Source organism: Denticeps clupeoides, chromosome 13, assembly GCF_900700375.1.
Source record: "Denticeps clupeoides chromosome 13, fDenClu1.1, whole genome shotgun sequence".
NCBI classification, from domain to species: Eukaryota; Metazoa; Chordata; class Actinopteri; order Clupeiformes; family Denticipitidae; genus Denticeps; species Denticeps clupeoides.
In genome coordinates, this window is record NC_041719.1 from 1005011 (window position 1) to 1019084 (window position 14074).

The 14074-nt window shown below is 43.8% G+C and overlaps 2 protein-coding genes and 1 pseudogene across 2 annotated transcripts; all 3 read right to left on the bottom strand.

The window, feature by feature from the left end:
- Positions 1-929: 929 nt before the first annotated feature.
- diabloa (diablo, IAP-binding mitochondrial protein a) lies at positions 930-4591 on the bottom strand. The gene is made up of 6 exons (XM_029000574.1): positions 4270-4591; positions 3088-3220; positions 2868-2993; positions 2451-2561; positions 2269-2365; positions 930-1417 (listed from the first exon to the last, which is right to left on the bottom strand). Exons 1-6 carry the CDS (start codon positions 4443-4445, stop codon positions 1215-1217), a joined length of 846 nt encoding a protein of 281 aa, XP_028856407.1. The 5' UTR covers positions 4446-4591; the 3' UTR covers positions 930-1214.
- LOC114802770 (uncharacterized) lies at positions 2765-2861 on the bottom strand (annotated as a pseudogene).
- A 4860-nt stretch (positions 4592-9451) lies between the features above and the next one.
- On the bottom strand, positions 9452-10862 carry LOC114802163 (odorant receptor 131-2-like). The gene has a single exon (XM_029000862.1). It carries the CDS (start codon positions 10552-10554, stop codon positions 9580-9582), a length of 975 nt encoding a protein of 324 aa, XP_028856695.1. The 5' UTR covers positions 10555-10862; the 3' UTR covers positions 9452-9579.
- Positions 10863-14074: the final 3212 nt, after the last annotated feature.

Genomic DNA, 14074 nt, shown 5'->3' on the forward strand with positions numbered 1-14074 from the left:
CCCTAACGGTCCACAGAGTACATGTCACCATCTCCATCCACCTGTCCTCACCTCATTCTGCGCGGGGACTCGCCACCATGACGCCCCCGCGCCATGTTTAACTTGCACCAGTTCAGGTCGCTTCCTCTGAAAGGGCCAGAAGCCTCCTCACCTGCCGCGGCGTGCAGAAGGCCCGACTCGGAGACGGGAGATGTTAGTGTGTCCGGCGATGACAGGTGTGACCAAGCAGACCACACCGGACGTTTTGTTCCCCGGACGTGGCCGTCATTGGTCCAGCGTGGACACATCTCGTGTAAAGGAATGTGCAGGACTGGGGTTACTGCACGTAAAGAACGGCGGCAGACTGAAGAGGAACTGTAACGAAACACGTCCATGCCTTTGTAAACATTGCTAGAATCATCGTTTTTAAAAGTAAAAAATCTGCGTGGTTTCAAATGGCTCACAGCGCCACCTACTGGCTGATAACGTTTAACGCATAAACCAGTGCAGCAAAAAAAAAAAAAAAAAAAAACCTTAAATAATGAGTTTACTTTAGTTTTCCCCAGAAAGCCTGACGCTGGCCACGCCCCCGGCACAAGCCCCTCCCCGTCCCCAATACACAGGTGAAGAGTACGACTGACCTGATCCTCACCTGGACGTCCCCCTGCACACGCTGCCGCTGCCACCCCCTCTTACTTGTACCCATGGCATAATCATTATGTCACTTAGCACTATCGCGGGGCATTTCACTGGATATAGTAATATCATTATTGTGATTGAGCCTTCAGCTATTTTTGATATTTGCACTATTGTACTATTTTTTTGTAAATATAATTTATTCCTCTTGTTTCTCCTTCTGCATTGAGCATGTTGTTGACAAAAAAAAAAAAAGAATTATTCTCGACGTTGCTGTAAAAGATCAGCATAAAAAGCATCTAAAGAAACACTAGTCTGAAAAAAAGTCTCTTTATTAAATAGCAAATTTAACAAATAGTTACTGTACATAATATCACAAGTTATTCACTGTATTGGTGAACAAGGTGAAAACACAAATATAATGATTAACAAAAAAACTTTTTCAAACTCAACCTTCCCTTTAGCAAAGTTCTGATTACTCTAGAACGTTGTGCAAATTATTAAAAAGATTCCAATCCTGTAACTTCATTCACTGTACGACTTCATTTTGGTTCAAATTTGAATAAATGAATACAGTAAATCCAGGAGAGTAGCGTGTTTCAGTCCTCTCTCAGGTAGGCCTCTGGGATGTCCTCCACGTTGATGTGGGCAGTGGACGCCAGCTCCGCCATCCTCTGGATCTCCTCCGCCTTCGCCTCCGCCAGCTGCCGCTCCGCCTCCGCCGACATCCTCCTCACCTCCCCGACCTGCGTCTGCGCCAGCTGCACGGTGGCCCTCGCCGCGAGGGACGCCTGCTCGATGCCTGGGGAGCAGCAGCAACGGGGAATTATTCCTTATTCCCCTCATTCCACTCCGCCCGCCATACATACAGGAAACAGCTGTGAAAAGAGCCTGATGTGGAGGGACTGGCCCCATATTACTATTTCACGTCCATCCACACCTGCAGGACTTTTTATTTTAAAATGTTGTTTAGCATACTTAAGTGATTTTTGAAATGATGAATTAATTATAATTTAATAAAAAAATTTTTAAATAATTTAGTTCAAAATACAATTTTAGATGTAAATTTTCATAAAACATTTTCTGATTAATTAAGAAAAATGATGAGAAAACCGTGCCATGAACCAATCGATCGATAGTTTTGTGAGTGAAAAAGCCTGTTGGGGTTACAGAACGGGGTGGATTGTGAAGGAGGTGAGAAGGTGCCAGTTTTGACCTTTTATGTAATTAATTATGACACTTTATTGCCCATAAATTACAGGTAGTATATTCTGACAGATCAGAAACACATTAATATTTAAATAATTTAGTTTAAAATTCAATTTTAGATGTAAATTGAGGGTGGTAGTAGCCTAGCGGATAACACACTCGCCTGTGAACCAGAAGACCCAGGTTCAAACCCCACTTACTACCATTGTGTCCCTGAGCAAGACTAAACCCTGAGTGTCTCCAGGGGGGGACTGTCCCTGTAACTACTGATTGTAAGTCGCTCTGGATAAGGGCGTCTGGTAAATGCTGCAAATGATACACTCATAAAACATTTTCTTATTAATTAAGTAAAATGACGAGAAAACTGTGCCATGAACTAATCGATCACTTGTTTTGTGAGTGTTGGGGTTACAGGTGCAGAAGAAGTGCAGAAGCAGCACACACCGGCGCTGTACGCCGCCTCCGCCGCCGCCTCGCACAGCTGCACCGCGCTCGTCCAGTTGGCCTCGAAGCGCCGGCACTCGTCCAGTCGGTCACCGACCTGCGCGAGGGGGGGGAAACGGCCGTCAGACCGTTCCGGAAGAAAAGGGGAAAAAAACAACCGGCGCGGCGGCGCGTCGCATTACCTCCACGCGCTGGCCGATGATCACCTGCCAGACGGCGTCCTCCTCCGCCGGGCTCAGCTTCCCCATGGAGGCCAGATACCTCTTCTGCAGGGCGACCAGCGTGTGAAGAGCCTGCAGGAGACAGGTTCGTCACCCACGACGATGAGTGGCGGGTGTTCAGGTGAAGTGATACACAGCAGCACAGCACACTGTGAAATTTGTCCTCTGCTTTTAACCATCACCCTGAGTGAGCAGTGGGCAGCCATGACAGGCGCCCGGGGAGCAGCGTGTGGGGACGGTGCTTTGCTCAGTCAGGATTCGAACCGGCAACCTTCCGAAATATGGAGCGCTTCACAGATTTGCGTGTCGTCCTTTTGCCTTGCTAATCTTCTCTGTATCGGTCCAATTTTCGTATATGTGCAGCCGTAGCACGCTTACCTTGGTGTACTGCGTCAGGGAGTCCACCAGGGCCAGCGTGGTCTGGGACAGGAAGGTGTTGGCGCTGTCCAGCAGCAGGCTGGACGCCCTCCGGATCAGGGCGTCGTGGGAGAGATTCTCGGCCTGCTGCGGTGAGGGGAGACGGAACGTTTCGGTTACACGCTGGTAAAGGCCCGACACCTCGATATCGACTTGGAACGGCGTGGCGGTGAAGGGGAACCTGCGTGAAGGGGACCGCGCACAGTCCGGCCCCGAGGCTGAGGGACACCGCGTCCGTGCGGATCCTGCCGGCCAGGCGCAGCAGCCGCTGCCGGGGGTAGCGGAGGTCAGAGGTCAGCGCGCAGGCAGCGCTCCTGAACACACACACAGATGACACACGGTCAAAGCCCAGAACTCTTATGACATTTACCGCAGTTAACCACGTAAAGCTCTGTATTCGACAGACACTCACAGATCCTCGCTGGATTAAACAACCACCTAGAAATCTCCACTTTCACAAAGTCACGTCTGTCAGTTGGGAAAATGCTGAATAATTCATGTGTGCGACGTTTCAAAATAAAGGTTCCAAGCGAAAGAAAAGTTCCAACTTCGTGTGTAAATACGTCGCACGCGTTCACGCCTGTGGAAGCCGTATATGTATCAGGATTCGGATTTGGGTTTCGCTTTAGCGCTTTTATTTTTCACAATTTATTCCCCGTCTCTCCGCGTGGAACTTTTATTTTGAAATAAACGCGGCTGAATTATTCAGCTTTTTCGCTATTTATCAACTGCATCGATCGTGTGTGTAAATTAATCCTGATATCTACGGCTTCCACGGGCGTGAACGTGTGTGACGTATTTACCCACACGAAGTTGAACCCAAAAAAACCGAGAGGCGCTGTTTTCATGTAAATTAAAGTATTCGCCGTCTCTCCGCGTGGAACTTTTATTTTGAAATAAACGCGGCTAAATTATTCCGCTTTTTCACTATTTATCGGCGGCACCGATCGTGTGTGTAAATTAATCCTGATATCTACGGAACCCCCAACAGAGAGGCGCTGTTTTCATGTAAATTAAATTATTCCCCGTCTCTCCGCGTGGAACTTTTATTTTGAAATAAACGCGGCTGAATTATTCAGCTTTTTCACTATTTATCGGCAGCAGCGATTATAAAACCCAGCGTGTGTGTAAATTCAGAAACGTAAAAACTGAGAAAACTGAGCTTTCTGGGTTTTATTTTATTAGCGAGTGAGAGAAAAATCTGCGAATGTCTTGACGGAGGTCATCAGCCGTCGTCGGTCGTGACGGGGGACAGTCCCGCCGGGGACCCTCGGGGACACGGTGCCCGGACCCTCGTGGATCATAGACCCGCCTGCTGCGACGCTAAAGCGGACTTTCCCCCTAACGTCCGGCGTGCGGTTACCTGGCGAAGCTGAAGCACGCCGCGGCCCTGCGCAGAGACGCCATTTCCCCGGTCCGGAGCAGGAAGTGCGTCCGACTCCGCGCCGCCGCGCCGCCGAGACACACGCAGTGGTGCCGGGCGACCTGCATCTCTCCACACGGGCAATTCAAACTGGCGTCACATCCCCGCCGGGCCATTTATCTCCTGCCGGCCGGTATCGACCCGTTTACTGACCGGCCGCCAGGGTCCAAGGTGACGGGAACTACGCACAGAAACGCGGGCAGATAAGTCGGGTAAACAGCGGGCTGACGTCCGCGCCGCTTCTACCTGGACATTTTATTCCCAATCATGCGTCGGATTGTCCTACCGCCACTTTTTACCTTTTATATTATTATTTATGACACTTTATTGCCCATAAATTACAGGTAGTATATATTCTGACAGCTCAGAAACACCCATCAGATTGTCCTACCGGGAGGTTCTACCTTTTATATTATTAATTATGACACTTTATTGTCCATAAACCACAGGTAGTATATTCTGACAGCACAGAAACACCCATCAGATTGTCCTACCGCCAGTGTTTACCTTTTATATTATTAATTATGACACTTTATTTTCCATAAACCACAGGTAGTATATTCTGACAGCACAGAAACACCCATCAGATTGTCCTACCGCTAGTTTTTACCTTTTATATGATTAATTATGACACTTTATTGTCCATAAACCACAGGTAGTATATATTCTGACAGCACAGAAACACCCATCAGATTGTCCTACCGCTAGTTTTTACCTTTTATATGATTAATTATGACACTTTATTGCCCATAAATTACAGGTAGTATATATTCTGACAGCTCAGAAACACCCATCAGATTGTCCTACCACTAGTTTTTACCTTTTATATGATTAATTATGACACTTTATTGCCCATAAATTACAGGTAGTATATCTGACAGCTCAGAAACACCCAACAGATTGTCCTACCACCAGTTTTTACCTTTTATATTATTATTTATGACACTTTATTGCCCATAAATTACAGGTAATATATTCTGACAGCTAAGAAACACCCATCAGATTGTTCTACCGCCAGTTTGTACCTTTTATATTATTATTTATGACACTTTATTGTCCATAAACCACAGGTAATATATATTCTGACAGCTCAGAAACACCCATCAGATTGTCCTACCGCCAGTTTTTACCTTTTATATTATTAACTATGACACTTTATTGTCCATAACTTACAGGTAGTATATATTCTGACAGCACAGAAACACCCATCAGATTGTCCTTCCGCCACTTTTTACCTTTTATATGATTAATTATGACACTTTATTGTCCATAAACCACAGGTAGTATATTCTTGACAGCTCAGAAACACCCATCAGATTGTCCTACCGCCAGTTTGTACCTTTTATATTATTAATTATGACACTTTATTGCCCATAAATTACAGGTAGTATATTCTGACAGCACAGAAAAACCCATCAGATTGTCCTACCGCCAGGTTTTACCTTTTATATTATTAATTATAACACTTTATTGCCTATTAACAATAGGTAGTATGTTCTGATAGCTCAGTATTTGGATAATGCCGCTGTTGTGAAGCATGGGCTAGATATTCTAAACTAACACTGTAACTACAGAACAAGCATCTGACGTGTTTCATTCCAGCAGATTCTTCACCACATCAGGATCTTGCTATTTACCTGGACAACTCACAGCTCTCTCCTTCTACAACAGCCCGCAACCTTGGAGTAACAATAGACCAACAACCAACTCTCCTTCTCGACTCACATCAGCAATCTTTCCCACTCATGTAGATTCCTTCTCTACAATATCAGACGAATCTTCCCTTATCTGTCAACCCAGGCCACCCAACTACTGGTTCAGTCCTTAGTAATCTCATGACTGGATTACTGTAACTCCCTTCTAGCTGGTCCACCACTATGTACCATCCGACCTCTTCAACTCATACAAAATGCAGCAGCACGACTGATCTTCAACCTTCCCAAGTTCTCCCACACCACCCCTGTGCTACGTTCCCTCCACTGGCTCCCAGTAGCTGCACGCATCAGGTTCAAAATACTGATGCTGGCCTACAAAGCCAAACATGGAGTAGCACCATCCTACCTCACAGGTCTTATTTCACCTCACACTGCACCTCGTATACTCCGAGCCTCCAGTACTGCTCGCCTGGTCCCTCCATCTCTGAAGGTAAAAGGAAGACGCTCATCTAGACTCTTCTCCATCTTGGCCCCTCGGTGGTGGAATGAACTTCCCCTCGAGGTCAGAACAGCTCAGTCGCTGAGAACTCAAGACCTTCATCTTTAGAGAATATTTAGAAGAACTTGTAACCTTCTTATTGTCTGACATCTGTATAGAATCTACAACAGAGTGAATAAAAAGATTGTATTCATAGTTGGGGGTCCTAGTGAACCGGAATTGATCTCTTCATCCATGGTAACTTGAAAGCACGTTGTAAGTCGCTCTGGAAAAGTGCCGTAAATGTAATGTAAATGTATTTCATAGCCATGCAAATGTCTGCTTGGCCACCGTACTGCAGGGCACCTCATCAGTTTAGTGCGTCTGTATGCACGTGACGTGGGGCTGCGTGCAGCTGTGTGCAGGATCGGAAATACGATCTGTCTGATCAGGCTGAAGATTTTGAGCCCTTGCTGATCGATCAGTGCATCCCTAGTGACAACTTCCCCCTGATGTATGAAATGTGTGGTTGTCTAGGATCACCCCAAGAAATGTTATTTCATCTACTCTTTCTAGGGATACTTCATTGACACATATTTCTCCTTCGATACGAGTTCTGATTTCATACTTTTTCCATGTTAGTTTTATTTAAATGTTTTGGTTCATCAACAGGTATTAAAACAACTTTTTTTAGTCTAGAAATTGCTTAAATAAGACCTGCTGGTAGATCGAAAGATCCTCAAAAGCTAGACAGAGAGCTAAAGAAATTCAGAAAAATTAGGACAATCGCAATTCCATTCTATCAGTCTGGACAAGGTTATAACGGCATTTCTTTGGTACTCCAGTGAACCGTAGTGAGAAACATTATCCACAAATGGCAAATACATGGAAGCTGGTGAACCTTCCCAGGAGCGGCCGGCCAAACAAAATTACCCCAAGAGTGCAGCGACGACTCACAAAAGACCCCCAAACAACATCCAAAGAACTTCAGGCCTCACTTGCATCAGTTAAGCTCATGGTTCATGGTTCCACCATAAGAAAGAGACTGGACAAAAATGGCCCGCATGGCAGAGTACCCAGAAGAAAACCCTCCGATGTGGCTGAACGGATGCAGGAAGAGCGTGGGCGCGTGGACTGGCGTGAGCAGGCAGGACGCAGGGAAGGTCCTGGGTGAGGAGGCATTGAGAGCAGGGAGCTGGCCAAAAGAAGATTCTTCGTGGAGGGTCTAGCAACGGCGAGAGCAGCGAGTCAAACGGATGAAGCAGGAGCGGCGTCAGTGGGCAGGCGATATCCATATGGCCGGTGCCGTTACCACCCATCCATACCAGCAAGCAGCATCGTGAAGGCCTCGACACACCCCTCACACGCACCCTTCACCCTCATACAGTCCAGAAAAAGGCCCTCGCTGTGGAACAGCTTCATCCCACAGACCATCAGATACCTGAACTCTCAGGGACTTTCCCCTTTGGACCGACACACACACACACACACACACACACACACACACACACACACACACAAAATCTCTATTGTATTGAGCAATATTGTCTATTATTGCACTGTTGCATTTTGTACAGCAGTATATTATTCATTTCACCTGTTTAGCACGGTCTGTCTCGTTGTCTACATGTTTTTTAGTTAAATGTGTCTCTGCCACCGTCTGTGTCCCCTGTTTGCACGTCATGTCCCCCAGTTTGTCTGTGTTGCACATGATTACTTTATGTCATTATGTAACGTTCTTTAAATGTTACATGTAGCACCAGGTTCCTGAGAATCGGTTTTCATTTCACAATGCACAGTCTAACATGCATGTGGCTGAAATGACAATAAAGTTAAACTTCTTCAAGGCCAAAACCAGAAGAATAGTCTGGAAAAGCAAGGTCATTGTGAGGCGTAGTCAAATCTTTAGATTCTTTAGAAATCTTTTAATTCTCCTCATCAATACATTGTTATTTCTTCTATTAAATTAGTTAATACAAAGGTTTATGACCTACTATTTTTCATGTAATTTTTTTAAAAGCATTTTTCTAATATTTTAGACTTGGAACTTGGAAAGTATTGATACTGGCCTGTAATTATTAAAGTTGTGCTTATCTAATAACTATGTAATAACACAACATTATGATAACCCGTTGGCAGCATGTGTTCTGGACAATGTTCTGCTGAGAAACCTGGGGTTCTGTCCACCCACCTAAACACCCAGCTGATGGCAGTGCCCTCTTTCAGCAGGATCAATCAATTAACAAGATGTGGTTTATATAGCACATTTTAACAATATGGGGAGAGAAATAAGAAACAAATAAAAAATTGTGAAAGCGCAAATAAATATGTTTAAAAGATCCACACATGGCCATAATTTCAATGTTTATGTGTTCTGATTGATCTGTCACATTGTCATTGTAGAATATTATATCATGTAAATGATGATTCTTTGTCCATCTCCAGTCACAGTTGGCTACTTAGGCCTACATCTGATTCAACTTCCAGCAGCAGGGGGCGCTACTGCACTGCGCAGGCATAACTGTGAAGATACAATGATGATCTGGACTAAATAATGCTGGAGCCACTCAAAAAGGCTCAGACGAAATTATGCTAAACGCATCCATGATCAGGCAAAACCAGATGTTCTGTGGATCCAGAATGGATCCAGGTTTCCTGGTCTCTGACCTGACGGCATCTTCTTTACTCCCTCAAAAATACATTGCTGAAACGACTAAAGGATATGAGCAATGTGAAACAACGGTGTAGCCCTGTTGATAGAATAGGGGCCATTATCTCAATAATTAGAAGATAGGAAAATTGTCATTACCCGTGTGGAAAGTCAGAGCTGTCATACTGATTAATGTACTAATGTAATGTCATGTATCAATGGAAAAATGTCTTAATCTGTTACGCAACATTCATGCATAATCACTGCTGCTACCAAACCATCAGTTACGTAGCAGATGATGATAACAAATTAATGAGGTGACACTAGGCCCTATGGAAGAGATTTTAATCTGTGAGACCAACAGGCATCATTGTATTAAAAAGTGGATCCACGTTCCACATGTACAAGCAGATCAAATCTAAAGAGTTCAGAAACATCATGAAATTTACATAGAGCACACACGATTATTAATTTTCAGCAGAAATATCTTTTACATTGTGTTTAGCATAGTTCTTGATAGCTGCATAAAACGTTTCATCCCTGATCCCATAAATAAGTGGACTTACTGTTCTAGAAAGGATTGAAAAAGCCAAAAAATTTACGTTGCGTACAAGGGTGAAAGAATTGATGTCCCCAGTCTCCAGCACCACAGCTTCGACGTATGGACACACGTCCTCCACTGTGCACAGGAAGAGCTGTAAGAAGTGCAATAACAGGGTGCGGTGGCCTTTCCTGGCTGCCTGTTTGTTGTCAGCCGAAGCTCTTTTTATGACAAAAAGTATGGACCCGTAACAGAAGAGTAAAATGAGTAAAATGACAACGTAGTTTAAAAAATAGAGAATCCCTCTCACTTCTGCTTGGTCCTGATCTGGGACCATAATTTCATAATAACAAAATGTTAGTTCCATAAAATAGCTCTCGTAAATGTGAACTATAAGTAGCAATAAATCGACAAATGGCTTAACAATACTAATGAACCAGATCATGGTTATGATTAGCAAAGTTCTGCCTGGGGTGAAGATATGAACATGTCTAAAGGGCAGGCAGATGGCCACATAACGTTCCACACACATGGCAACGATGACTGCAGGAGAAATGTTGCTGAGAGCCTCTAGGAAGATGCAGACAGGAATACAGATGGCCACCGGCAGCAACAGTCTCACGTGGAAGGTGATCACCACCACAAAGTCACTCAGTATGAGGAAGGCCGAGTCCGCAACCAAGGTCTGTGCAAAGAGAACGTAGCGAGCTTCTGCCCTGATCATCTCCCTCCTCAAGAAAACACACAGCATGAACACGTCCACATAGACAAAAGGCCATATGACCAGGTGGCTCAAAACCGGGATAATATTCTTCTGCAGAGAGTTGTTGGAGATGAGCAGTCTTAGTGCACTGTCGTTCACAGCAGTGGTGTAGTTGTCCTCCATGGTTGCAGAAGCCATGCAAGCGTTCTTTACCTGTGACTGAACATGTTCACCTCTTCGATGTACCTGGGTAACGTGGCCTTATATGTCATCTGGATCAGAAGATCTGAATATTACATGACTCTGGAGGATTTGCTTGGTCTGATGTTACGTTGTTTGCGTCATTTTTAAATGGTGAATTATTTTGAGTGTCAGACTTGATGCAGTAAGAGATTATTCTCCTGGAATCATTTAATTACAATTTATTTATATCCTTTGTGATCACCTCCAAAACCTTTTGCAATTGTATATATAATGTCCTTTATATGCATAATATATAAATATAATGTCCCTTTTATACACACACACACACACACAGTACAGGACACACCTTCTCATTCAACATGTTTTCTTTGTTTTCATGACCATTTACGTTGGTAGATTCTCACTGAAGGCATCAAAACTATGAATGAACACATGTGGAGTTCTGTACTTAACAAAAAAAGGTGAAATAACTGAAAACATGTTTTATATTCTAGTTTCTTTGCTCTGGTTACTGCTTTGCACACTCTTGGCATTCTCTCGATGAGCTTCAAGAGGTCGTCACCTGAAATGCTTCTCCAACAGTCTTGAAGGAGTTCCCAGAGGTGTTTAGCACTTGTTGGTCCAGCTCACCCCAAACCATCTGGATTGGGTTCAGGTCCGGTGACTGTGGAGGTCAGGTCTCCACTTTTTGTTAAGTACATAACTCATGTTCATGGAGGACTGGGGGTAAAATCATTTTCTCCCCTTTTCCAATTGTTGGGGCAACTGGAAAAATTATTGTCCAGAAAAGAAAAGGTGACGTCACCATCAGTCCTGTCTCGTGCCAACAGTAAAGCATCCTGAAACCATTCATGTGTGGGGCTGCTTCTCACCCAGGGGAGTGGCCTCACTCACAATTTTACCCCAGAACCATGAATAAAGAATGGTACCAAAACTTCCTCCAGCAACTTCTCACAATGACAAGTCATTGTGAAAAACAATGCATTTAACCATCACCCTGAGTGAGCAGTGGGCACCAGGGACGTGCAGAGACCCTTGAAGGGGCAGGTGCTCAAAATGAAAAAAGTGTGTGTCTCGCAGGACGAGGCTAGAGAAGAGAGGGGCTTGTGTAGCTGTTTGCTAGTAAAGCAACGACAATTAGCGAGTAGAACGTACGGTGAAAGCATCGAATAAGCAACTTCAGTGTCATTAGTACTGGAGTTGTGTGATCTAACTTAGCCTGAGCTAAATACACAAGACATGGGGATGAGGAATTTTAGTGATTCAAGAAGATGGGAAAACTAATCCGGTCAGATAGTGGTGGTAGTAACCTAGTGGGTAACACACTCGCCTATGAACCAGAAGACCCGGGTTCGAATCCCACTTACTACCATCGTGTCCCTGAGCAAGACACTTAACCCTAAATTGCTCCAGGGAGACTGTCCCTGTAACTACTGATTGTAAGTCGCTCTGGATAAGGATGTCTGATAAATGCTGTAAATGTAGATAAACAGGGAAGGGGAGGGGGAGAGGAGAGGAGGCAACACACACTGAATGGAGAAAGAATAGCCATTTTTGAATAAACCGGGGTTAAACTATCTCACTGAAAAAGCCTGGCTGTGAAAATACCCACATGTCCCAGTCCCACAGACCCATGCCTGCCTCGTCTACACTTACCGGCGGTTTTATTCTGCTGCGCCGTTTGTTATTCACATTCAGCTGGTCAGCTCCACATTGGTACTATTTGCTGGCTCATTTCCGGAAACTCGTGCCCGCTCGGCCAACAATAAGCATTCATTGGTTATTGGTCATCATGTGACTGAAGGCATCCTGATGATTTTATTGAACTAGAATTGTTTTTAATAGTTAAATGTTATTGTTGAGGGGCACAGGCAGGCCTACACATACACAGTTAATAATACATTTATTAAAAAATAATTTAAAAAAGCAGATAAAAAGGGCACTTGGGGCATCAAAGACAAAAGGATTTGGCCCAGAAGTTGATTGACAGCATGTCAGGGTGAATTACAGAGATCTTGAAAAAAAGGGCAAAGAATGCAAATATTCACTCTTTGCATAAACTTGAAGAACCGAGAAAAAGATCTAAAAACACTGAAGCAGCAAACTTTGTGAAAACCAGTATTTGTGTCATTTTCAATGGTACAGCATCTTGTATTTCAGCTCTGTGTGTACATGTTCAGTGAACTGTAGAATATCGCAATATGTACAGGGCCGTGATATAATCATATCGTGACCCATGCATCGTGATACGCATCATATCGTGAGATCCCACTGCTCACAGCCCTCCTGCATGTCCTCCACATGTCGGCATGTCTGCTAATGTGCCTCCTGTCCCGTCCCAGGACAATTATGTAGCTGTTTATTTAGGCCAAATCTATGCCCATAAAGCCTTACTTCTCCATTTTACTCCTTATTAGTATGTAATGATCGACAGTGTCAAATTTCTTTAGATAGAAAAATAAAATAAGTAAATACATTCTGTTATTTCTTAAATCAATCAATACCAAGGTCGATTATTTCTATTATTTCTCATGTTTGTCAACAAATCTGACCAATTGCTTTTCTATTATTTTACAAAACTGGGAAAGTAATGATACTGACCTATGCTATATTACAGTTATGCTTATCTACTGCTTTGTAAACTGGAATAACTCTCGCTGTTTTCATCATTCATTGAAATACTTTATTTCAGAAAAGACCTGGGGTTCTGTCCACTCACTTAAACACCCACCTGATGGCAGTGCCCTCTTTCAGCAGGATCATGTGGTTTATATAGCACCGTTCATTTTAACGATGTGGGGGAGAGAAATAAAAATGTCAAAGTGATATCATGTCATGTTAATTGTGAAAGTGTCCTTCATTTCAATGCAAAGTAATGCATGGACTGATCGATCTGGAAGGTTCACCTTATTTAGTATTATTTAATTAAATAGTGTGCAAAACATATATCACAGGAAATGATCATTTTATAATATTAGATCATGTAACATGATGATTATTTGTCTGTCCCCAGTCACAGTTGATGATTGTCAGGCCTACATCAGGAAAGATTGATTCATTTTAAGAACAATGATTCCACTTCCAGCAGCAGGTGGCGCTACTGCACTGTGCTTTACCTACAGTCAGGGACTCAGGGTCCCAAGTATTCTATTTAAGATTCAGAAATGCAACGGTAGCTCGTATTGTGTACCATAAAAGCAGCCTTGCCGTCACCGGAGGCTCCTGTCCCAAAACAACAGGCCCACAGCAGACAAGTGAATGGACTAAATGTTGGTCATTACACTACAGTCATTAAAAACCTGGAAAAACCGACACATGAATGTACATAGTTCTCGTAAGATTGCACATGAAAAATTGTGCTGTGTTTACAACTACAACGTTTAAGTCTTCAGAGAACGTATGGCCATGCAAATATGCCGCAGAATCATGTGTAAGAAACCTGTAAAGGTTCGCTCACAGAAGATATTTGGTCATAAATTTCGCTGACGAAACAACGCTAGTGGTTCTGCTCTCA

Bases quoted from the DNA above. Each gene is read 5' to 3' on its own strand.
- LOC114802163 (XM_029000862.1), bottom strand. From the start codon at position 10,554: ATGGCTTCTGCAACCATGGAGGACAACTACACCACTGCTGTGAACGAC.
- diabloa (XM_029000574.1), bottom strand. From the start codon at position 4,445: ATGGCCCGGCGGGGATGTGACGCCAGTTTGAATTGCCCGTGTGGAGAG. The intron at 2,994-3,087 runs GTTCCCCTTCAC...CCCTCACCGCAG, and splicing joins GCGCGGTCCCCTTCACGCAG to CAGGCCGAGAATCTCTCCCA. The intron at 2,562-2,867 runs GTAAGCGTGCTA...TGTCTCCTGCAG, and splicing joins CCCTGACGCAGTACACCAAG to GCTCTTCACACGCTGGTCGC.